This window comes from Zea mays, chromosome 4 (assembly GCF_902167145.1).
Source record: "Zea mays cultivar B73 chromosome 4, Zm-B73-REFERENCE-NAM-5.0, whole genome shotgun sequence".
Taxonomy (NCBI): domain Eukaryota; kingdom Viridiplantae; phylum Streptophyta; class Magnoliopsida; order Poales; family Poaceae; genus Zea; species Zea mays.
Genome location: NC_050099.1, coordinates 176,786,037 through 176,810,169, shown reverse-complemented (window position 1 = coordinate 176,810,169; position 24,133 = coordinate 176,786,037). Strand labels below are relative to the sequence as shown.

The window sequence follows — 24,133 nt, the reverse complement described above, 5'->3', positions numbered from 1 at the left end:
GTCGGCATCAGGGGGTGGCGACGATGAGGACCCTCGTCGCCCCTTCAGGCAGGTGAAGGGCAAGACTGTGTATCTGGAGCAGCAGGAAGGCCGCAAGAAGCGGCGTTCAGACAGAGAGGCTCGCGCAGCAGCAGCAGCTGCCGCAGCCGCTGCACAGGCAGCACTTGGAGATCAGCCGGATATTCCATCAGATCAGATTGCTTTCCGTGCTCGTCGTCTCGCCTCCCGGTCTCGCTCCTCCACTCACACCTCCGCTTCCACTCCGCCACCCACTCTGCCTGCTCCAGTCACTCCTATTGCTCCATCCACCTCCTCCGCCATACCCACTACCAGCACTACGCCAGCTTCCACTGCTTCCCCTGCCCCCGCTCCCGCTTCAGCTCCTCCTGTCCCTCCACCTCGCTTCCGGGAGCGTGATGAGACTGAGGTCCGTCCACTTGTTTCGGATCCTCGTCTGTTTGATCTTCAGCGTGCTACTGCAGCCCGGGTACGTCGGTTCAGGTACGTACCCGTGGAGTCTTGGCTGCCAGCTCAGAGAGACCCAGCAGCAGGAGTTCTTTTCAGCACGCGGATTCAGGAGTCATTCTTCAGGGCTCAGTTGTCTGCTCAGATTGCGCTGCGAGTGCACCGCCTATTGGATCTTCCAGCCTTCTTGCTAGCAGCCGGTGCTGAGTCTGAGGCTCATCTCACCTATTTGCCAGGGCTTCTGTCCTTTCTGACTATCAGCGGCAGATACGTTGAGGAGTGGGTCCGCGTCTTCTATGCCTCTGTTTGGATTGACCCGGATCATCATTGGATGAGGTTCCGCTTTGAGCGCGAGGATGTCACAATCACTGCCGATCAGATCCGACAGCTATTTGGCTTCCCTGTGTCGACGACTCGCCTGCACAGTCTCTGCTATGGCACTTCAGATCCTCCACGTCGCCCTCACGGCGGTGTGGCTCCAGGGACAGCTCACGTCGCGGCTCTGTTCCGACCGCCTTTTTCAGATGGGTCGCGACGTTCTCCAGCAGACTTCACTACTGCAGCGAAGTACTTGTATGAGCTCGTCAGACGGACACTCCTGCCTCGGATGGGATACAGGGAGGCTACTACTCATATTCAGCTATGGCTCCTTGGTGCCCTGGTATCCCACTCTGAGTTTGATGTTGTGGACTTTCTGATCTGTGAGATTGAGGACACTGTTCTGGATGGGATTCGTGCTCGACGACAGCTGCCCTATGCTCACTACTTGTGCCACATCTTTGCGCAGCTGATCCAGCCTCCTCGTTTTCAGAGTACCCTTGAGGCCTCACGCCTTGTGTTTGGATCTTACCGTCCTGCTCCTGAGATTCCAGTGCCAGCTTATGCTCCTATGTTTGACACTCAGGCCGAGGATGCCGCACTTCGACAGTTTGACACCCAGGGTGCAGCAGATGATGATGATGATGATGATGATTTTGGGATTCCTCCTCCACCTCCGCCTCCTATGCCTCCACGCTCTCATGATCATGAGGCTGGGAGCTCTAGTGCTGCCCCTGCTACCCCTCAGGCTATGGACCCTGCTCTAGCTTCGATTCTTCAGACTCTCACTCAGCAGCAGGCTCTGCTGGCAGCCGAGCAGGCCCGTATGTCCGAGAGGATGCTCTCAATGTTTCAGACTATGCAGGACAGGCAGGATTCACTTCAGCAGCAGCTTATTCAGGATAGGGCAGAGAATAGGGCATTCATGGCCCTCATGCTTCAGCATTCTGGTATCTCAGCGTCTCCAGTTCAGTCTGCTCCGCCTTCTTCGCTTCACGCTCCAGTAGTGCCTTCGATCTTGTCTGCACCCCCTGCTGTTACCTCTCCGCTCCGGCCGGTCACCTTGGCGTTCACTTCACCAGTTCTCAGCTCTGTCTGCCCGCAGCCGCCAGTGCCACCAGCATCTGCTGTTACCACTACCGCTGTGGCAGTATCTGTGACTGCTTCTGCTCCGGTAGCTCCTGCAGCGCTGCCTGCGTCCGAGTCAGTACCAGCTCCAGCTTCTACCGCAGATCCTGGATCCGAGCCTGACTCTGACCCTCCGTCGGCGTTTGCTCTGCTACCTCGACCTCGACCGGATGCGCCCCCGTCGCCTCCTCCTGCATCCGATGTTTAGGTCCCTTTTGGTGTTTGACGCCAAAGGGGGAGAGATGAGTTGTGAGAGCTAGGGGGAGTCAGAGAGTTAGTAGAGAGTCAGTGTCCTTTTGATGTAATATTTGTGCCTGCTACTCTCTGTACTAGCTTTATGTTTTTGGCTCACAAACTCGTCATATACTCTCGTTGCTTTTGGTTGACTGTGTGTATTACGTTTTCACCTTATATCATATCACCAGTCTTCTAGTTCTTGTTTCATTAATTTACTTTTTCTTTTATATGAACAAGAATCTTATGATGTGTATGCGCTCACTCTTATTATTATGGTACACATTCTTTCTGTCAAAAATTACTGAGTATAACTAACCATTCTTTCAATTGACAGAATCTTCAAAACAAACTACTCTCACAAAACTTGTAGGGTTGTCATCAATCACCAAAAAGGGGGAGATTGAAAGCATCTAGGCCCCTGGTTGGTTTTAGTGATTAATGACAACGTAATATTATATGTGACTAACGTGTGTTTTGCAGAGACAAATGGTAAGTTAGGTCACATGACAGGTAAAAGCACTACAATGTGAAAGCAATCCCGGAGATAAGAACTCGAAGCGACGGCTAAAACGACGGAACAAAAGGTGAAGGTCTACGGAGTCCGAGTGTCAAGGAGATGTGGACACTCGCGATTTAGTTAGGTCTTTTATTCTCTTTTAGCCGTACTATAAAGAGGGGTTGTCGATGAGTAGTTTGACCAAGAGAGTTCTAGTGTAGTGTTGGTGCACAATCACACTCATACACAGTGCTAGGTGTCACTCTAGAACTCACATACAAGTTAGAGCGAAAACCGATTTGAAAATCAGCTGAAAAACAAGACTTAGGGTTTCTGGCTTTGGGGCACCGGACTGTCCGGTGTGCACCGGACTGTCCGGTGCACCCTCTGCCAGGTGGGACCAGGCTGGTTCACAGCAGAGCCTTCCCAGTCGCAGAAACCCGAGAGCGCTGCCTTCGGAGATGAATTTTAGTGGCACACCGGACATCGCACCGGACTGTCCGGTGTGCACCGGACAGTGGACTGTTCACTGTCCGGTGCGCCATGAGTCCAACGGCTCTGTGTCAGAACTAGCCGTTGGAAGTGACCGTTGGCGCACCGGTGGCGCACCGTTGGCGCACCGGTGGCGCACCGGACTGTCCGGTGCGCCATCGCGCAGCAAGTTTCCTGTAACGGCTAGTTGGTGGGTGAGGGCTATTTATACCCCTTCCACCCACCATATTCAATGTCTTGCACTCCACACTTATTCCAGCACCTTGGTAGAGTATTGCAAGCACCAAAAGCCTAGTGAGGAGATTAGAGAATCATAATCTGCGCTTGTTCCTCATTAGCGCTAGTGAGAGCCACCTAGAGCACACACCACTTGCATTAGGCTTCTCTTGGTCAAGCGAAAGTCTATGGCTTGTTACTCTTGGTGATCGGCATCACCTAGACGGCTTGGTGGCGTTGGGAGCTCGGTGATCACCGTGAAGATCTTGTTGGTGACCCGACTCAAGTTTGTAAGCGGTCTCGAGGGATCCACCGCGCCGGAGTGGCAAAGGATCATCTCGTAGTGAGCACTTGGTTCTTGCGAGGACCAAGGGGGAGCGATACCCTTGCGCGGGTGCTCCAACGAGGACTAGTGGAGAGTGCCGACTCTTCGATACCTCGGGAAAAATTGGAGGAGTCTTCTAAACTTTGCTTTACATTCCGCACTTAATTCAAGCTATTTACTTTGTGTATTTGTTTAGCAAGTATTTGAAGCATTGTTTTAGCCTTGTTACATTTCTAGTATTATTTTCTTAGTGCTAGTTGTTGGGGTGAAGTTGGGCTCTTGTTTAGCTCTTGCTTAGGTTTTAATTAGTGTTGATTTTTAGAAAAGCCCAATTCACCCCCCCTCTTGGGCATCGTGATCCTTTCAGAAGCATTGTCTTCCATGGCACTATGGCAGTCATATCTCGGTTTATATAGCGTTTGTGATCGAGAGCCACGACCATACGAGGTTTGCACAACTCTTTACCAGAGCGCATGATCGATCCTCACTCAGTCTCTTGACCTAGTCCGAGGACATCCAACACTCACGAGCTAAAACTCGGGAAACAAAAAAACACATTCCAAGCTGATTAGTAGCTGCAGGAGTACCTCCCAGCAGAAGAAATCAAACAGAAGCAACTGATGCTCGTTGCGTCACCAAGAAAACTAGCCTCAGAAAAAAAATTGCTGTGTGAAAGAGATAGGGGAACCAAATTGAACGAATGAAATCCGTGGAAATCGATTGTTATATTCTGAATCTCCAGATACGTGTGGTCATTTCAGTCACTAAACCACACAAGCTGGTTTAGTCTGGGGCAACATAATATAATAGATTTACAACGAACTGAATCACTTCATTGCCTTTCCAAAGACATTCAATCCCCCCTTGGAACAGCCATCGTCCTTCTGGGCTCTGGCTGCAGGCTCTAGCAGGGGCTTCTGATACTTGAAAGTCCCATCAACGTCCTCCACATTATTCAAGCTGTTGGTTGGGTAGCCGATTTCACATTAGAAGGGAGGTCCAATAAAACTTCCCTGTCATATTCTACTCTCGGCAGGCACTGGTGCCAAATCGAAGTGCTCCTCCAGCACAGCGAATACTTCTGTCAGTGAGGACACCTTGAAGTCAGGTTTTACTTCCTCAGGTAAAGAATCGTGAGGACCATATCGCCCCGTTTCATCAAGCAAGCAAGTGAAAGCTCCTGCCCTCTTTCCACAAACAACCTGACAGATTTTCAAATGGCCAGGAATTAAGTGAAAGCAGAATGTGACCAACTGCAGTTTATAGTTTGCCAAAGAAGCCTGAGAGTACTTCAGGAACTAGTAAAGTTAACTGCATTTATCAAAGCAACATGAGACAAATTTATGTTGGTTTAGCTATAATGCAAGGACAACTCGAGTAGGGGATAACTTCTAAAATAAAATGTTATGATGAAATTGTATGTAGACATAAGGCGTGGAATTCTATTTTTCTGGTAACTTCATCATGCTAATTGAAATCATAGAAGGGAAAACTGTTAGGATTTATGGGCTTGGCCCAATTAAGAAATTCAAATAAATCCCAGAAAATCTCAAAAGCCCATACAAGAGGATGGCTAGAGGATAGGTGGAACCATTAGCACCATATTGCTAGCTCTAGTGGAGTAGAGCTAGCTTAAATATGGAAGCCACACTCACTCACCAAGTCATGGATGAGAGGAGAGAGTGTGGAGAGCCACACGCGCGCGCGCTCGCTCGCCTCGCCTCGCCTCGCCTGGCCTGGCCTGGGCGGGGCGAAGGGCGCGGGCGCACGACATGCGCGTGAATGGTCCGCCAAAATCCGGCCCCTCGCCTTGCGGGGGCGCGACTACCTTTTGCCGTTTGATTTTTTGGTTTCTTGGCTGTTACGCTTATCCTAACCGATCGCTATAAAATCTCAACTGATTGCGAGATTTTCGTGGGCGGATAAGCACGGAGGGTCGCGGACTCGGCCCTATAAAAGGAGCCCGGCAGCCAGCCTCCAGATCATCCCAGATCCCAGTTCGCTTTCGCCTCTCTTCATAGCTGAGCCGCCTTTTAGTTCTCTTCGTCCCGACCGCAGAGGTGCATCTGCGATCAGGAGAGCAGGTCTCCGGAACCCTTCGTCTTCTAGATCCTGCACCGGGAGAGGGCGAATAAGGTTTTTGGGAAGCGTCTTCACGCGACTGCTCGTGATCTGCTGACCTTGTCGACCCTGCTGATTTCACTACTTCGACATCGTCGACCCTGCTGATTCCGGCACGTGCCATCTATCAGTATGTCTAATCAGTACGCATCTTCTGATTTGGCTTGTTATTTCAGTTCTTCTGATTTGGTCATGATTTATATTCGGAATTTAAACTGGAATTTGTCTAATTATTCAACAATCCAAAAACCTTATTGTAGACAATTTCCTAGTTTTTCTATGGCTGCTTTTGCCGACGCGCTGAAGCCAGAAAAGTTTAATGGTATGCACTTTAAGAGATGGCAAGTCAAGGCCACGCTCTGGCTTACTGCTATGAATGTCTTCCATGTTAGTAAAGGCAGACCTGAGGGTCCACTGACTCCTGAACAGGAGAAAGAGTACGACCATGCCAATACTATGTTCACGGGAGCCGTTCTTAGCGCCCTTGTTGACCGTCTGGTTGATGCGAATATGCAGTACACAGACGGGAAAGAGTTGTGGGATGCACTTACTACTAAGTATGGTGCATCAGATGCTGGCAGTGACCTGTATATCATGGAGAGCTTTCATGATTATAAGATGGTTGATAATCGCTCTATTGTAGAGCAAGCTCATGAAATACAGTGTATAGCCAAGGAGCTCGACCACCTTAAGATAGTCCTTCCTGACCGATTTGTGGTTGGGTGCATTATTGCAAAGTTGCCTTCTACATGGAGGAACTTCGCCACAGCTCTGAAACATAAGAGACAGGAGATATCAGTTGAAAATCTGATAGCGTCTCTGGATGTTGAGGAGAAAGCTCGGGCTAAGGACACGGGATCTAAAGGAGGCGAGGGCAACTCCAGCGCCAACATGGTTCAAAGGAACCACAACAAGGGCAAAGGAAAGCCAAAATCCAACAAGCCCAACAAAACTACCAACTTCAAGAAGAAGAAGAACAAGGCTGAATTGACATGTTTCGCATGTGGCAAGGCGGGTCATTTTGCCAAGGATTGTCCCGATCGAGCGGATCGCCGTGGCAAAAAGGGCAATGTCAACACAGTGGTCGCTAGCAATGAGGAAGACAAAGGGTATGATAATTTACCTTTCATCTTCTCAGTATTTCAATCACCTAGCTGGTGGCTTGATACTGGTGCTAATGTTCATGTGTGTTCTGACATCAACTTGTTCTCTTCTTATCAGGGCGCCCGGGATTCTTCCGTGCTAATGGGGAATGGGTCACATGCTTCTGTTCATGGCACTGGCACGGTGGATCTGAAGTTTACTTCGGGAAAGATCGTGCAGCTGAAGAACGTGCATCATGTCCCTTCTATACACAAGAATCTCGTTAGCGGAACCCTTCTATGTAGAGATGGGTTCAAGGTAGTTTTGGAGTCCAATAAATTAGTTGTGTCCAAGTCTGGACAATTTATTGGTAAAGGCTATGATTGCGGAGGCTTGTTCCGCTTTTCTTTGTTAGATTTCAATAATAAGTCTGTGAACCATATTTGTGCTAATGTTGATGATCTTGCGAGTATTTGGCATTCTCGTTTGTGTCATATTAATTTTGGCTCTATGTCTCGGCTTGCAACCATGAGTTTAATTCCGAATATCACCATAGTCAAAGGTTCTAAGTGCCATAGTTGTGTGCAGTCGAAGCAACCTCGAAAGCCTCATAAGGCTGCTGAGGAGAGACACCTGGCACCACTAGAACTCATACATTCTGATCTTTGTGAGATGAATGGTGTGTTGACAAAAGGTGGTAAGAAATACTTCATGACATTGATTGATGATGCGTCTAGATTTTGCTATGTATACTTGCTAAAAACTAAAGATGAGGCTTTAGACTACTTTAAAATCTATAAGGCTGAGGTTGAAAACCAACTAGAGAGAAAGATCAAACGTCTTAGATCAGATCGTGGTGGCGAGTTCTTTCCCAAAGTCTTTGATGATTTCTGTGCAGAACATGGCATTATTCATGAGAGGACTCCTCCCTATTCACCCGAGTCAAACGGGATTGCTGAAAGGAAAAACCGTACGTTGACTGACCTGGTGAATGCCATGTTAGACACTTGTGGTTTATCTAAGTGTCATGTTCGGGCGCGTCTACACGAGGCGCCACAGGACTCGTGATGTACGTCGAGCGCAGGAACGGGAAGCGCGACACGCGAGGGACGTACAGGGAGCAAACACAATCAGTGGCTAGGAGGAAAAGTAGGATTTGTTATTATCTGTTAGTGCCTAAAATAGGGGAGTTTGTTCAGTAATTCGGTTGGGCCATAGGCCATATATACCGTGAGACCGGATGGTGGAAATTAATTAAGAATATTGTCATCTCTATTCTATCTTCTTCCTCTCTACCCAAAGCCGGCGATCAGGGCAACACAGCCTGATCGACGAGGACGGCTAGGGGGCATAACCCAGCCGGCGACAACGGACCACGACTACGATCTCCGTAGTCGGGGACCTGCTCACTTGGGCATTACAACCCTTGACAACCTGGTATCGCGATCCAGGGCTTCCTCCTCACGCCGCTCTCCGATTCTGCCATCAGCCGCCACGCCACCCTCACCGCCAGCCACCACGCCGTCTTCGCCTACTTCCTCCGCGGCATCATACTCCGTCGAGATGGGCGACTCCGATGAACTCAAAACCACCGTGGCTGCATTAGCTGCCATCGTGAAGTCATTGCAGTCCACTGCCGAGGCCAATACCAGGGCCATCGCAGATCTGGTGGCCCAGCAGACGACGTCTTCCAACAACAGCAGGCCGCCCTTAGGCGAACCCCACACTGATCGTCCCCCACGATTCCAGAAATTGGATTTCCCCCGCTTTGATGGCAAGTCCGATCCGATGCTCTTCATCAACAAATGCGAATCATATTTCCGTCAACAACGCATCATGGCCGAAGAACGGGTGTGGATGGCCTCCTATAACCTGGAGGACGTGGCACAACTGTGGTACATGCAACTCCAGGAGGATGAGCATGGCACGCCAACATGGGAGCGTTTCAAGGAGATGCTGAATCTACGGTTCGGGCCACCACTGCGGTCCGCCCCCTTGTTCGAGCTCGCCGAGTGCCGTCGCACGGGGACCGTCGAGGAATTCTCCAATCGGTTCCAAGCTCTATTGCCTCGCGCCGGGCACCTCAGCGACGAACAGAGGGTCCAACTCTACACGGGTGGCCTGCTTCCGCCTCTCAGTCATCAAGTGCGGGTACACAATCCAGCGTCTCTGGCGGCGGCCATGAGTCTGGCACGCCAGCTGGAGCTCGTCGAGTTGGACCGGCTGAGCCAGGCGTCTTCCAAGGCGGCACCGCGTGCTATACTGCCAATACCATCACAACGTCCGGCGCCGTTCCCAGCGATCACATTGCCCACGCCCCCGGGGCCCCCTGCGAAGCCACTCGCGCTCCCTGCGCCACCTGTTCCGGGAGTGGGCAGCCAAGTAAAACGCCTGTCCACGGAGGAGCAGGCCGAACGTCGTCGACTTGGGCTCTGTTACAACTGTGATCAGCCTTATACACGAGGCCACAACCGGGTTTGCCGCCGGATATTTTATATCGGTGGCGTGGAGTTTGCTGAGGAGGAAACGACGGACGAGGCCCCCGTGTTCTCTTTACACGCGGTCGTCGGTGCACCGGCTAGCAGCACCATCCAGCTGTGTGTACGGGTGGGCGCAGCGGACTTCATCGCACTCGTCGACACGGGATCCACGCACAACTTCATTGGGGAAGAGGCCGCACGGCGCGCAGGCCTACCCATCGAGCCGTACCCGCGTCTCACGGCCACGGTGGCAAACGGGGAGCGCATCGCTTGCCCGGGCGTCATTCGGCAGGCAGTGGTCCTCATCGACACTCGCGCCTTCAACGTCGACCTGTACGTCATGCCCTTGGCAGGCTACGACGTGGTGTTGGGCACGCACTGGATGGCCACCTTGGGTGACATCGTGTGGAACATGGCCGCCCGCACCATGACATTCAAGCAGGCCGGCCAGGACATCTGTTGGCATGGCGTCGCGACACCAACCACGCCGCATCTACACGTCGCCGAGACAACTGATCCCTTGTTGCAAGGGGTGCTCTCATCGTTCTCCGACGTCTTCGCCGAGCCGACCCATCTACCACCAGACCGCGGCCGCACCCACCGCATTGTGCTCAAGCCGGGCGCTGGTCCTGTGGCCGTCCGGCCCTATCGGTATCCAGCTGCTCACAAGGACGAGTTGGAAAGACAATGTTCCGCCATGATCGAGCAGGGCATTGTGCGGCGCAGTGACTCGGCATTCTCCTCGCCAGTCCTCCTCGTCAAGAAGGCCGATGGTTCGTGGCGGTTCTGCGTGGACTACCGCGCTCTCAACGCGCTCACGATCAAGGACGCTTTTCCAATACCGGTCGTCGACGAGCTGTTGGACGAACTCCATGGTGCCAAGTTCTTCTCCAAGCTCGACTTGCGTTCCGGGTACCATCAGGTGCGCATGCGGCCGGACGACATCCATAAGACGGCGTTCCGCACCCATGACGGACTATATGAGTTCCTCGTCATGCCGTTCGGCCTCTGCAACGCCCCGGCCACATTTCAAGCACTCATGAACGACGTATTGCGGCCTTTCCTTCGTCAATTTGTACTTGTTTTCTTTGATGACATCCTCATATACAGCAAGTCTTGGGCGGATCACCTTCGCCATCTCCGCGCGGTCCTCAGCACGCTGCGCCAGCACGTCCTCTTCGTCAAGCGTTCTAAGTGTGCGTTCGGGGTTTCCTCCGTCGCGTACCTGGGACACACCATATCAGTGGAGGGCGTGGCCATGGATACCGCCAAGGTGCAGGCCATCCAGGACTGGCCGGTACCTCGCTCGGCGCGCGCAGTGCGCGGCTTCCTCGGCCTCGCGGGATACTACCGAAAATTCATCCACAACTACGGCATCATCGCGGCGCCACTTACTGTCCTCCTCAAGAAGGAGGGATTTGCGTGGGATGACAAGGCGGCCTCGGCCTTTACCGCGCTCAAGGACGCCGTCACAACGGCACCGGTGCTTGCCATGCCGGACTTCGCCAAGTCGTTCGTCGTCGAGTGCGACGCGTCGTCCCACGGGTTTGGTGCCGTCCTCATTCAGGAGGGACATCCCGTGGCATTCTTCAGCCGACCTGTGGCGCCCCGGCACCGAGCATTGGCGGCCTACGAGCGCGAGCTCATCGGCTTGGTGCAGGCGGTGCGCCACTGGCGGCCGTACCTATGGGGCCGCCGCTTCAGCGTCAAGACGGACCACTACAGCTTGAAGTATTTGCTGGACCAGCGCCTAGCCACCATTCCCCAACATCATTGGGTCGGCAAGCTGCTGGGCTTCGATTTCTCCGTTGAATACAAGCCAGGCGCAACAAATGCTGTCGCGGATGCTTTGTCCAGGCGTGACACAATAGAGGGAGAGCTGCTCGCCATGTCCACTCCACGGTTTGACTTCATCGACCAACTCCGGCAGGCTCAGCTCGAGGATCCGACCCTCGTAGCTCTCCATACTGCGATCACTTCAGGGGACCGAGCAGCACCCTGGTCCATCGTCGACGGCATGGTGCAATTCGCGGGGCGCCTGTACATTCCTCCTACCTCCCCGCTATTACAGGAGATCCTGGGGGCAGTCCATGAGGATGGTCACGAGGGTGTCCAACGTACCCTCCACCGGCTCCGACGTGATTTTCATTTTCCTCAAATGAAGCAATTGGTGCAAGAAAAAGTACGTCAATGCAGTGTCTGTCAACGTTACAAGTCGGAGCATGTGCACCCAGCAGGGCTCCTCCTACCGCTCCCGGTGCCCAATGGAGTGTGGACGGATATTGCGCTTGATTTTGTGGAGGCTCTTCCCCGTGTCCGTGGCAAGTCAGTGATTCTCACTGTGGTGGACCGGTTCAGCAAATATTGTCATTTCATTCCACTGGCACACCCTTATTCAGCTGAATCAGTTGCCCAGGCCTTCTTCAACGACATCGTTCGTCTTCACGGTGTTCCCCAATCCATGGTCTCCGATCGTGACACGGTTTTCACATCCATTTTCTGGCAAGAACTCATGCGCTTGATGGGCACTAAGCTGCGGATGACAACAGCATTTCATCCTCAGTCTGATGGGCAGTCCGAGTCGGCCAACCGCGTCATCCTCATGTATCTACGCTGTCTTACGGGGGACAGACCGCGAGATTGGCTCAGATGGCTGCCGTGGGCGGAGTATCTGTTCAATACGGCCTATCAAACTTCGCTGAAAGATACTCCGTTCAGGGTGGTTTATGGGCGCGATCCGCCGACCATCCGGTCATACGAGCCGGGAGACACCAGGGTGCCAGCCGTCGCAAAGAATATGGAGGAACGCGCGGAATTTTTGGCAGACATGCGCCATCGCCTGGAACAAGCTCAAACATTTCAGAAGCGGCACTATGACCGTGGGCACCGACCGATTCACTATAAGGTGGGCGATTGGGCGCTGCTTCGTCTACGACAACGTGCTGCATCATCCCTTCCACAAGCGATCAGTGGCAAGCTCAAGCCGCGGTTCTTCGGGCCATACCGCGTCATCGAACTCATCAACGAAGTTGCAGTACGTCTGGAGCTTCCACCTCGTGCCCGCATCCACAATGTCTTTCATGTCGGGCTCTTGAAGAAGTTCCAGGGCACGCCGCCTAGCGAGCCTCCACAACTTCCCTTACTGCATCATGGCGCCATCGACCCAGAACCTGAGCGTGTTGTTCGCTACCGGCTCGCTCGCGGGGTCCCTCAAGCCCTCATCCAGTGGAAGGGAGCTTCATCGGCGTCAGCCACCTGGGAGGACGTCGGGCCGCTACGCGCCAAGTTCCCTCAGTTCCAGCTCGAGGACGAGCTGGTTCTCGACGGGGAGGGAGATGTCATGTTCGGGCGCGTCTACACGAGGCGCCACAGGACTCGTGATGTACGTCGAGCGCAGGAACGGGAAGCGCGACACGCGAGGGACGTACAGGGAGCAAACACAATCAGTGGCTAGGAGGAAAAGTAGGATTTGTTATTATCTGTTAGTGCCTAAAATAGGGGAGTTTGTTCAGTAATTCGGTTGGGCCATAGGCCATATATACCGTGAGACCGGATGGTGGAAATTAATTAAGAATATTGTCATCTCTATTCTATCTTCTTCCTCTCTACCCAAAGCCGGCGATCAGGGCAACACAGCCTGATCGACGAGGACGGCTAGGGGGCATAACCCAGCCGGCGACAACGGACCACGACTACGATCTCCGTAGTCGGGGACCTGCTCACTTGGGCATTACAACCCTTGACACTAAGGCATGGTGGGGGGAGGCAGTTCTGACTTCATGTCATGTTCTGAATAGAATTCCTATGGGCAAAGAAGAGAAAACCCCTTATGAGAAGTGGGTTGGGAGAAAACCATCACTTTCATACTTGCGCACTTGGGGGTGCATGGCGAAAGTCAATGTACCAATTAATAAAAAGCGCAAGCTTGGTCCAAGGACAGTGGATTGTGTCTTTCTTGGATATGCTTCGTGTAGCATAGCATATAGATTTTTAGTAGTTAAATCTGAAGTTCCTGATGTGTATGTTGATACTATTATGGAATCATGTGATGCTACTTTCTTTGAGCATATATTTCCAATGAAAGACATTCATAGCAATTCTAGATACTCTTCTGAGATAATTCCTGAACATAATACACCTATTGAGAGTTTTGAACAGCCACATGAAATTGTCCTAGAGGAGGATGACAATGATGCTCCTAAAAGGAGCAAGAGACAAAGGGTTGAAAAATCCTTTGGTGATGATTTCATTGTGTACCTTGTGGACGATACTCCTACTACCATTGCAGAAGCATTTGCATCTCCAGATGCAGATGATTGGAAAGAAGCAGTTCATAATGAGATGGACTCTATTCTTTCAAATGGTACGTGGGAAGTCACTGATCGACCCTATGGATGCAAACCTGTGGGTTGTAAGTGGGTGTTTAAAAAGAAGCTCAAGCCTGATGGTACAATTGAAAAGTACAAGGCTAGGCTTGTGGCTAAAGGCTATACTCAGAAAGAAGGAGAAGACTTATTTGATACTTACTCACCTGTTGCTAGAATGACCACTATTCGAGTACTACTTTCTTTGGCTGCCTCGTATGGTCTCCTTGTTCATCAGATGGATGTAAAGACAGCTTTTCTTAATGGAGAGCTGGACGAGGAAATCTATATGGAACAGCCTGATGGATTTGTAGTAAAGGGTCAAGAAAGCAAGGTGTGCAAGTTATTGAAATCTTTGTATGGTCTGAAGCAAGCACCAAAGCAGTGGCATGAGAAGTTTGACACTACTCTAACGTCTGCAGGCTTTGCCATTAATGAGGCAGACAGGTGTGTATATTATCGCTGTGGTGGGGGCGAAGGAGTTATATTGTGCTTATATGTTGATGATATATTGATATTTGGCACAAACATTGATGTGATCAATGAAGTCAAGTCTTTTCTATCAAAGAGTTTTGATATGAAAGATCTGGGAGAAGCTGATGTGATTCTAAATATCAAGCTGATTAAGGCAGATGGTGGGATTACTCTCTCGCAATCTCACTATGTTGAAAAGGTTTTGAAGCGATTTGGCTTCTCTGAGTGCAAACCTTCTCCAACACCTTATGATCCCAGTGTGACACTGCGAAAGAACAAGAGAATTGGTTTAGACCAATTGAGATACTCTCAGATTGTCGGTTCACTCATGTATCTTGCTGGTGAAACAAGGCCCGATATCTCGTTTGCTGTGAGCAAATTGAGCAGGTTCATGTCAAATCCCGGGACTGATCATTGGCATGCACTTGAGCGGGTTATGCGCTACCTGCAAGGTACAATGAGTTATGGAATTCACTATTCTGGTCAGCATGCAGTACTTGAAGGATATAGTGATTCGAACTGGATATCTGATGCAGACGAGCTTTATGCCACCAGTGGTTATGTCTTTACTATTGGTGGAGGTGCGGTATCATGGAGGTCATGCAAGCAGACCATTTTGACGAGGTCAACCATGGAAGCCGAGCTAGCTGCACTTGACACAGCAACCGTTGAGGCAGAATGGTTGCGTGAACTCTTGATGGACTTGCCGGTGGTTGAGAAACCAATACCAGCTATCCTTATGAACTGCTATCCTTATGAACTGTGACAATCAGACAGTGATTGCTAAAGTGACGAGCTCTAAGGATAATGGAAAGTCATCGAGACATGTCAAAAGACGATTGAAGTCTGTCAGAAAGTTGAGAAACTCCGGAGTTATAAGTGTGACTTATATTTCAACAGATAAAAATCTGGCAGGTCCTTTTACCAAGGGACTACCACGTAATGTGATAGAAATCGCATCGAGAGAGATGGGTATGAGACCCGAATAAAGTTGCCATGGTGGAAACCCAGTCTATGTGATTGGAGATCCCGTGAATTAGGTCCTGGGAAGAACAAGCCATTGATGAACTGAGGAGAGTAACCTTTGACCCTCTCTAAGCAAAGATGCAATACTCTCAAATGCTGTAAGGCAGGTTGGCTTTGTGCCTTAATGTGTTCTGTTGGCTTGTATTAGCGAAGATGTTGTCCTGCAGAACATTCTTTGAAAGAACACACCTATATGAGTTAGACTGTCTAACGTCGCAGTCTATGAGATTTGGGTGATCTCTAGTAAACTCATGAAGAGACCTTGGAGTACGACGTATATGCTCCACCCGAGAAGGGGACTACTGGTAGCCAAGTACTGGTCATGACTTCAAGTGAAACCCATTCACGCAAAACTTGCAATTCAAGGCATGGTCCATTGTCCAAGTTGTGGGTTGGTGTAGCTTGGAGTTCTAGGCGGAAGTTCAACTTAACAGTCTCTACTGAAAAACTAGTATATTAAACAGTAGTGAACAGTGGCGAAAACTGCAGATGGGCATTTGAGATCTGGTGGGGGATTGTTAGGATTTATGGGCTTGGCCCAATTAAGAAATTCAAATAAATCCCAGAAAATCTCAAAAGCCCATACAAGAGGATGGCTAGAGGATAGGTGGAACCATTAGCACCATATTGCTAGCTCTAGTGGAGTAGAGCTAGCTTAAATATGGAAGCCACACTCACTCACCAAGTCATGGATGAGAGGAGAGAGTGTGGAGAGCCACATGCGCGCGCGCACTCGCTCGCCTCGCCTCGCCTCGCCTGGCCTGGCCGGGCCGGGCCGGGGCGAAGGGCGCGGGCGCACGACATGCGCGTGAATGGTCCGCCGAAATCCGGCCCCTCGCCTTGCGGGGGCGCGGCTACCTTTTGCCGTTTGATTTTTTGGTTTCTTGGCTGTTACGCTTATCCTAACCGATCGCTATAAAATCTCAACTGATTGCGAGATTTTCGTGGACGGATAAGCACGGGGGGTCGCGGACTCGGCCCTATAAAAGGAGCCCGGCAGCCAGCCTCCAGATCATCCCAGATCCCAGTTCGCTTTCGCCTCTCTTCATAGCTGAGCCGCCTTTTAGTTCTCTTCGTCCCGACCGCAGAGGTGCATCTGCGATCAGGAGAGCAGGTTTCCGGAACCCTTCGTCTTCTAGATCCTGCACCGGGAGAGGGCGAATAAGGTTTTTGGGAAGCGTCTTCACGCGACTGCTCGTGATCTGCTGACCTCGTCGACTCTGCTGATTTCGCTACTTCGACATCGTCGACCCTGCTGATTCCGGCACGTGCCATCTATCAGTATGTCTAATCAGTACGCATCTTCTGATTTGGCTTGTTATTTCAGTTCTTCTGATTTGGTCATGATTTATATTCGGAATTTAAACTGGAATTTGTCTAATTATTCAACAAAAACTCCCTCTGTTTTCAGTAGGCATATTAGGAAAGTTTAACTTTGCGAATTTTGACCAACAATTTGTCAATAATACGCATTTTGGATGTCTAAAAGTTATATGAACAGATTCATAATTCAAATATTTGTAAATATGGCATTGATTTTGCAACAATTGATAATACATTGGAAAAAGAAACTGGTGGTCGAAGTACACCCCTAAAGCTTTTTATCAAATCCTAGTACACTTACTAAAAATGAATGGAGTATATAGCAACCCATTATATGCTACAGCTCGGAATCAGATGAAGAATGCTCACATCATCCTTGAGACTGTCGCCAACCATGATCACTTCGTGTGGTGGAATGTTCCAAGCGGAGCATATGTGAAGCAGTGGAGCAGGATTTGGTTTATAGGGGCGAAATTCTCTGCTCAGTGCAGGAGTGAACGTCATCTGCAGAAATCCCAAACACAAATGTAGAGAAGAATAAACACACTAAATGCAGTGGCATTATAATTAAAAGAATGTACATCTAGAAAATATTACTACATTATGCTAATACAGACTACGCAGGTATGGGGATCAAGAAACAACCAAACGGGCATGACGAATTAATGATCAGAAAGAGGGTGATGAAACAACTTACACCAAATCTTTGGTGGAACAAATCAACTGTGTCCTTCACATTACGGGTGATCAAACCTCTTCTGCAAAAAATTTGAGGCCAGAAATCAATGCTGAATATACATCCCTAACACAACAAATGACTGACAGACCAAAAGAACAACGATTGCAGTTATTCATGAATATTGGGCAAGATAAACTGAACTCAATTTTAAAATGACACCCACACAAGCTTGACAGTAGTTCCATCTTCCATGATGTGGAGGCAGCAAGCACTGACCTGATCTGCTTCGCGTCCAGGAAGCCACACAGCTCCGAGGCCCCTGCGTACCCAGGACAAAATCGCAAGCAGTCACACACCACAAAATCGCGGGTACTCGCAGCAAGCAGCAAGCAGCAAGGCAAGCAGGGTGGAGTGGTGGTTGCCGGCTGACCGACCGGGCATGATCTGGAGGCGGTCGAGGCCCTCCCGCTCGAAGCGCGCGATGACCTCGTACGCGTGGCGCTGCTTGTCGGGCGCCCAGTCCTCGATGCAGTGGAGGATGTCGACGGAGCCTCCCCCCGAGCCGCGCGCCGCGGCGTAGGCGGCGTCCCCGCCGAGCACCTCGCGGTACATGGCCGGGAAATCGATGACTGGCACCGTGAGGGTGCCGTCCATGTCGAAGACCACCCCGCGCAGCGGACGCCTCGGCCCGGACGCGGGCGAGGCGGAGGCGGACATGGCCCGGCGGCCGGCGAGGACGCGGCGGCGGTGGAGGGGCGCGGCGCCCGAGGCGTGGGGCCCGCCAAGGAGCAGGCGGTGGGGCCCGTTGAGCAGGCGGGGGAGCATGCGTGCGTGGCGTGAGAGCGTGACCTGGGCCGCTGGATGGGCCCTCCCGTATCGGATGGCTTCGGCTGGGGTGGGGGGTTATGGGCTGCGCCTGACTTGTGTCCGTGTTGTGTGGTGCCTGCTGCGGCCTTCGGGTGGCGTTGGCCTGCCGCCTGCCTGGGTGGTGGCTGGCGGCCTTTCGCTGTCTCCAGGTTACCGCCTCCACTGCATTTTGGGTTCAGTCAGAGGCTACCTTTCTCTTGCCTTGCCAGTAAACAAGTCTAGCATTGCCCGACACTGTGATGCACATGCACTGATGCCTTGTCGAACGAGGATAGCGAGCCTGCTATCTGCTTAACCTTGCACAACCTTTGTTATCATGTGTAGGAGTATAATTATAATCAGCTTCTTATATTATGTTTAAATTATAACTCAGGCATCACTGCATGTGCAGATGTTGTAGGTCCAGCGATTCACAGTTGCGATCAAAGCCAAGCCATGCAGCAGCAGTATAGATTGATTTCTGCTCTGTGCCCTGTCATTTCTTGCAGTTGCAGTGCAGACCCGACAATCATCTTTTTGACCCCACTCCACCTCCTTTGGAGGCTATTCAATTCTTCGCTAGCTCCTATTCTACCGCCTCAACTCCACACAAAGGAATGATGTCGTACAGGTACAGTGACAGTCAATCTATCTCGTACGTCTGATCAGATTATAGTAAATAGTATTAGTGTTTATATCTTCAAATAAAATGCATATTCTACAACCAATCCAGTTATATTCGCTTTGAACCTTTTATTTAAATTTAAGAAAACATTCAATTATTCGATCTCTTGGAAAGAAAAGTAAGAATTGTACGTATCTCTTTTTGTGTGTCTACGGATGATGGAGTAGCTAGTACTAGTAGCACACATGTACCAGTGGTACCATGGCTCTTTGCATTGGCAGGACGGTGCACGAACTAACAAGCTCTGTCGTGTCAAGCCCTTAATATATAGCAGCACTTCACATCAGCGTCCGGTTTTCACTTAATCTGGTTTTATTTAACTATGCCGACCAAAATAATGATGCCCATTAGTATGTGTACTAGATTCTGCTACATGTATAACATGCTAAAAACAAAAGATAAAGCATTACGTTACTTTAAAATATATAAAGATGATATAAACAGAATAGACTATTGCGGTAGAGAATATTTCTCAAATTGGTTTTCTTTTTTTCTTTTTGGTTCACTTAGAGCATGACATTATTTATGATGTGGATGACAAAAAAACAATTCCTGTACTTGAACCGACTCTATACAGGCATACAGCCCTGTACTTGAATCTACTGTTTCTGCTTGTCTTCTTAGTTATGGGCTTGTTGGATTCATTTGACAAACAGATTACCGGTTAGCACCTTGGACTCCAAACAAACTAACTAATAAATTGACTAATTATTAGTCAAAAGGTTGATAGATTGTTTACACATTAACCATATTAACCATTTGACCTTGTTAATAGATGCTAATAAATCATAAAAAGATGAGAAAAAAAAGAAGATCCCTACCTCTATCGATTTCTTTACTTTCTCTCATGTCTAATTCTTTGATATGCACACATAAAACATACTATTTACTATGTTTTAGATATATATTAGCAAAAACTTTAAATATACTCTGACTAATTATTTGTCAATTAATTATTTACCGGCTAATTGTTAACCACTGATAAACAATTAGTTTGGAGGATCGAAGCAGGGCCTAACTCGTCACTGTGTTTTCGTTTTCACCCTCCTGATCAGTCCAGGGACCATCAGAATTCAATGGCCTCCATAAGAAGGTGAAGGTATGGCTGCATACCTGCACTCACGTACGTCAGGTCGCTTGTAAATTGAAGAGCACGCTCCGTTGTTTGGATCTAGAAATTCAATGCGTATTCATTAAATTGAGTACCGAAACTAAATCATCCTTGTATTAAAAATGGCTCACGATATCAAATCTATTGTTTGGATGTATATAGAATAGAATTGTGCATTTTCAAGATTAAATTAATTTCAAACATAATTACTACATGAACAATGGATAAAATCATGCATAACAAATAATAATAAGTTTGGATTAAATATGCCTTTGAATGCATATAACAGAACTATGAACGAGTAACTTATCATTACTTACAATGAGAATTGCCCTAGCCTGATCAAAGATGACTTAATGACATAGTCATGTGATCGATGTCAATTTTTTTTGCTCCAATCTATATCGGTTCATCAATGAAACTAGATTTTATAGTCATTGCTCAATGTACTGTCGTCGTCACATCAACATACGTCGATGGTTCTCGAACTTAACATACTGTGTCACTTGAGTTAACGAACTCTAAAAAAACAGAATAATAGGAGTTGTAGCTTGGCTGACTCATTTAAAATTGGGTTTGCTAAAAAATAAAAAATGAGTGTCGACGTGTCGTGCCGTGTTAGTCACTTAGGCCTTCGATTTTGATATGTGTGTGTTACTTAGGTCCCCGAACTTTTATTAGTGTGCTCTAGTGTAGCATGCTATATTGACATTTGGATTGAGTAAACCCAGTTTTAGAAGAGCTAGCCAAATCACAACACTAATTTTCATGGTTTTGAGAGTTCGAAAACCCAAGCGAAACAATATGTCAAGTTTAAATACCACGAATGCATTTTATTCATAAATAAAGGAGCATGAGTCCTACACGTATCACAACTAAACTATATTTAATACTCGTAATTAGCATTCAAACATTTGATATTGATACACATGGGTGGACCTAGGACAAAACGGGAGTGAGAGCACAATTGTGAGGACGAGTACCAAAATAATAGAGCGAGGGCGTCTAAGTTAGGTTGAGCAGAGGACCTAATGGTGAAAGTTTATGCTCTACTACTCGCGGGAGAAAAATGAGCGAGGGCTTGTGCCCTCCCTCCAATCAACGTAGGTCCGCCCTTGATTCATACGGACTAAACTTTAGTTAGAAACCAAACCCCCACTAGCTCTTGTTTGAATACTCTCGTATTAACCAAAGTCCACGTGTATTGAGCTCTAGCCCTTGTTTGAATACTCTCGTATTAACCAAAATCCACGTGTATTGAGGTACGAGAGTATCAAGCAAAGCCCTAAAAAGTGGATAATCTAGACTTATAATTACAACTATTTGACGAATAGATTTTTGTTTCCTACTGTCATGGAAAAAAAGACTCTAAGGCCTTGTTTGAAAGTCTAGAGCTAATAGTTAGTTAGCTACAAAAATATTAGTTAGGTTGAACCAACGAATAAAATAATTGTTAGATGTGCATGTGAGTTAGCTAACAATATTAGCTGGAGGTGTTTTTGAAATCTCTGCAATTAATTTAAGCAGCTAGCTATTAGCTTCGGAGGTTCCAAACGGGAAAAATGTCACTGCACGTTGGGAGACTCGGACATTGTTTGTTTCCTGCAGAATGTATTGTATCATCAGGTATTCAGGTTGCCCGCCCGTCCATTCATGCAGGATCCAATTCAGGGCTTGTTCGGTTGCGTCTGGATCGAAGGGGATTGAAGAAGATTAAATCTCTCTCTAGTCAAAATTGAATAGAAGGAGCTTTAATCCCCCTCAATCCACTTCAATCCAGACACAGCCGAACAAGGCCTCAACGGGCTCACTTTTGCAAATCAAGATAGGAAAGTGACACCACTATTGGTAGCTAGCATTAGAGAATTAATTAAGCAAAGGCCAAAAAATAGAAATTATGAATCGCCTGAAAATTTATATAAATTATTACAAGAAGCTGTCCTGCTATATGACAATTGACAGGATACGGTCGTCACTATCACACAATTAAACACCTGCACTGCAGCACACACACGAACGAACGAACGAAACCCTGCAGAAAACCACATCCGGAAACTGATGGCACATGATGCACTAGCTAGGTACTCTCACTACACACGCATACGAAACTGATCTGACGATGTGGCAATGGCGACGCACGAAGCTGATCAGGCAGCTGATGAAGCGGATGACGACATCACGTCACGTACGCAGCTGCTGCTTCTGGAGGTCGACGGCGAGGACGGTGCTGAGGTTCATGGGCGTGATGTAGTCGGTGGAGCCGGACATGAACTGCTGCACGATGAGGCGGTTGGCGCGCTCCGTGGGGTGGAAGGCGTCCCAGAACACGTAGGTGTCGCGGTCGGCGCAGAGGCTGGACACCATGGTGCAGAGCCCCATGCCGTTGAAGCGGCCCTGGCCGCAGCACGCGTCGGTGGCGGTCTGGAAGCCGTACGCCTTGGGGTCGTCGATGAAGTCGTTGTGGATGCGCTGCATGTTGACGCCGACGAACACGGGGTCGCCGCCGCCGTGGCGCGCGTTGAGCTCCTCCAGCAGCGCCATGAGCCGCGGGTTGTACATCTCGGCGGCGCGCTGCAGCTCGGCGTCGCAGGTGCCGTCGAGGCTGTGCAGCGCCAGCTCCGCGGGGACGCAGCCGATGGGCCCCACCCCCTGCACCAGCACCCGCCGCGCGCCGAGGTCGTAGAGGCGGTCCAGCACCTGCGCGTACTCCGACAGCAGGTAGGTGACGTAGTCCGGCAGCGAGAACTCCCGCGACCGCGCCGAGTAGGGCACCAGGTAGTAGTTGTTCACGAAGTCGTTGCCGCCCAGCGTGATGAGCACCAGCGCGCCGCGCACCACGCGGGACGCCGCCTCCGGGCCGATCAGCGCGGCCAGGCGCCTCTGGTACTGCTCGAAGTAGCGCAGCTGCTTGGAGATATGGATGATGTTGGCCTGCAGCGGACAGCGGTGCAGATGCATTATTAGTTTAGGCGCTTAGCTGTACCAGAGCTCCGAGCTCACCAGTGCAAGCAGGATAGGGCGGCGATGGATCGCGTGTGTTACGTACGAACTGGATTCCGGTGTCGTTGAGGATGCCGACGCCGGCGGACGCGAAGTTGGCGCCGACGAGCATCTTGTCGCCGTCGAGCTCCGGGCTCAGGTACGGCAGCACGGGCTCCGCGCCGAGGTGCTCACCTGCGGCGTGCAGTCGTGCACCATGCATGCAAGTTTAGTTAGTTAGTTAGTAACTGGAAAGGCAGGAAGGACTCGGGAAGCATTCCGGCATGCAAGCGACGACGACTCAACTGATGATGTCCGGCACGTTCTTGCCGTTGCTGAACCGGCCCGTGGCGCGGTGGTCGGGCGTGTCGATGCCGTAGGGCGGCGAGTCGGCGCGCGCCTCCGTGAGCAGGTAGTTGTTGTTGCCGTTGTCGACGAGGGAGTCGCCGAAGACGAAGAAGGCGCGGGCGGCCGCGTCGGCGCCCCGGGCCGCCTGGAGCGCCGCCCCCAGGCACAGGCAGAGCGCGGCGAAGGACACGAGGCGCGAGGCGGAGGCCATTGCGGGCGGCGCTTGCTGTCACTCTTGTGATCCTGTCAGTGTGTCCAGTCGATCGATGTGATGGACGACTGCATGCACTTGCACACCACACTCAGCACTTGCAGTGCCTTCCCTTTTTATAGTGCCCTCGTCGGCCATGCCGCCGCTGAGGGGAATGGACTGGAGTGATGGGATCAGAGAAGAATGAGTGGTCGCGATCGGTGGTTGGTGCCCGCCATTACTGCTGCACTGCGGTTCAATTCCCCCCACAATCTTGGCTAGCTGCTGGCTGCTGCTAATCCCAACTCCATTTCTGTGACGTACGCAGCGAGGAGCTTCTTCTCTTGTCCAACTCCAGTTGCAACAGTCCAGCTTTGTTTCCATCACCAGGTGACATTCGAGACGTGCATGAAACAGACGCGACGTGTTGCGTCGAACCTGGGCATGAGTTTGGCATCATCCAGCACGACGGATCCGATCTACAAGCAGGACGAGGACGGCGACGTACGCAGCCGGCCTCTACTCTAACAGGTGTGGTGTGTGTGGCGTGAATGAATGCCAAGCAGAAGAATAAAGCTCAACTGCAAGGAGCGGCGCATCATCAGTGAGCCTTCTGTAAACGCACGGCGATCAACGCTCCGGACGTACGTACTGAAACGGGAATGGGATTTGCCAGTGCCGCAAGGGTTCACATTACAGCGATCAGATCCAGAGCAACTAGCACGAACAGTATTCATGAGGGCAGCT

General features: G+C 50.2%; 2 protein-coding genes across 2 annotated transcripts; both read right to left on the bottom strand.

The window, feature by feature from the left end:
* Positions 1–4,371: 4,371 nt before the first annotated feature.
* LOC100273744 (catalytic/ hydrolase/ phosphoglycolate phosphatase) lies at positions 4,372–18,217 on the bottom strand. The gene is made up of 5 exons (NM_001148153.1): positions 17,662–18,217; positions 17,504–17,546; positions 17,246–17,306; positions 16,918–17,052; positions 4,372–4,879 (listed from the first exon to the last, which is right to left on the bottom strand). Exons 1-5 carry the CDS (start codon positions 18,050–18,052, stop codon positions 4,694–4,696), a joined length of 816 nt encoding a protein of 271 aa, NP_001141625.1. The 5' UTR covers positions 18,053–18,217; the 3' UTR covers positions 4,372–4,693.
* A 3,542-nt stretch (positions 18,218–21,759) lies between these two features.
* Positions 21,760–23,349, bottom strand: LOC107275232 (uncharacterized). Its single transcript, NM_001320496.1, has 3 exons — positions 23,155–23,349; positions 22,916–23,043; positions 21,760–22,800 (listed from the first exon to the last, which is right to left on the bottom strand). Exons 2-3 carry the CDS (start codon positions 22,979–22,981, stop codon positions 22,051–22,053), a joined length of 816 nt encoding a protein of 271 aa, NP_001307425.1. The 5' UTR covers positions 22,982–23,043; positions 23,155–23,349; the 3' UTR covers positions 21,760–22,050.
* Between the last annotated feature and the right edge of the window lie 784 nt (positions 23,350–24,133).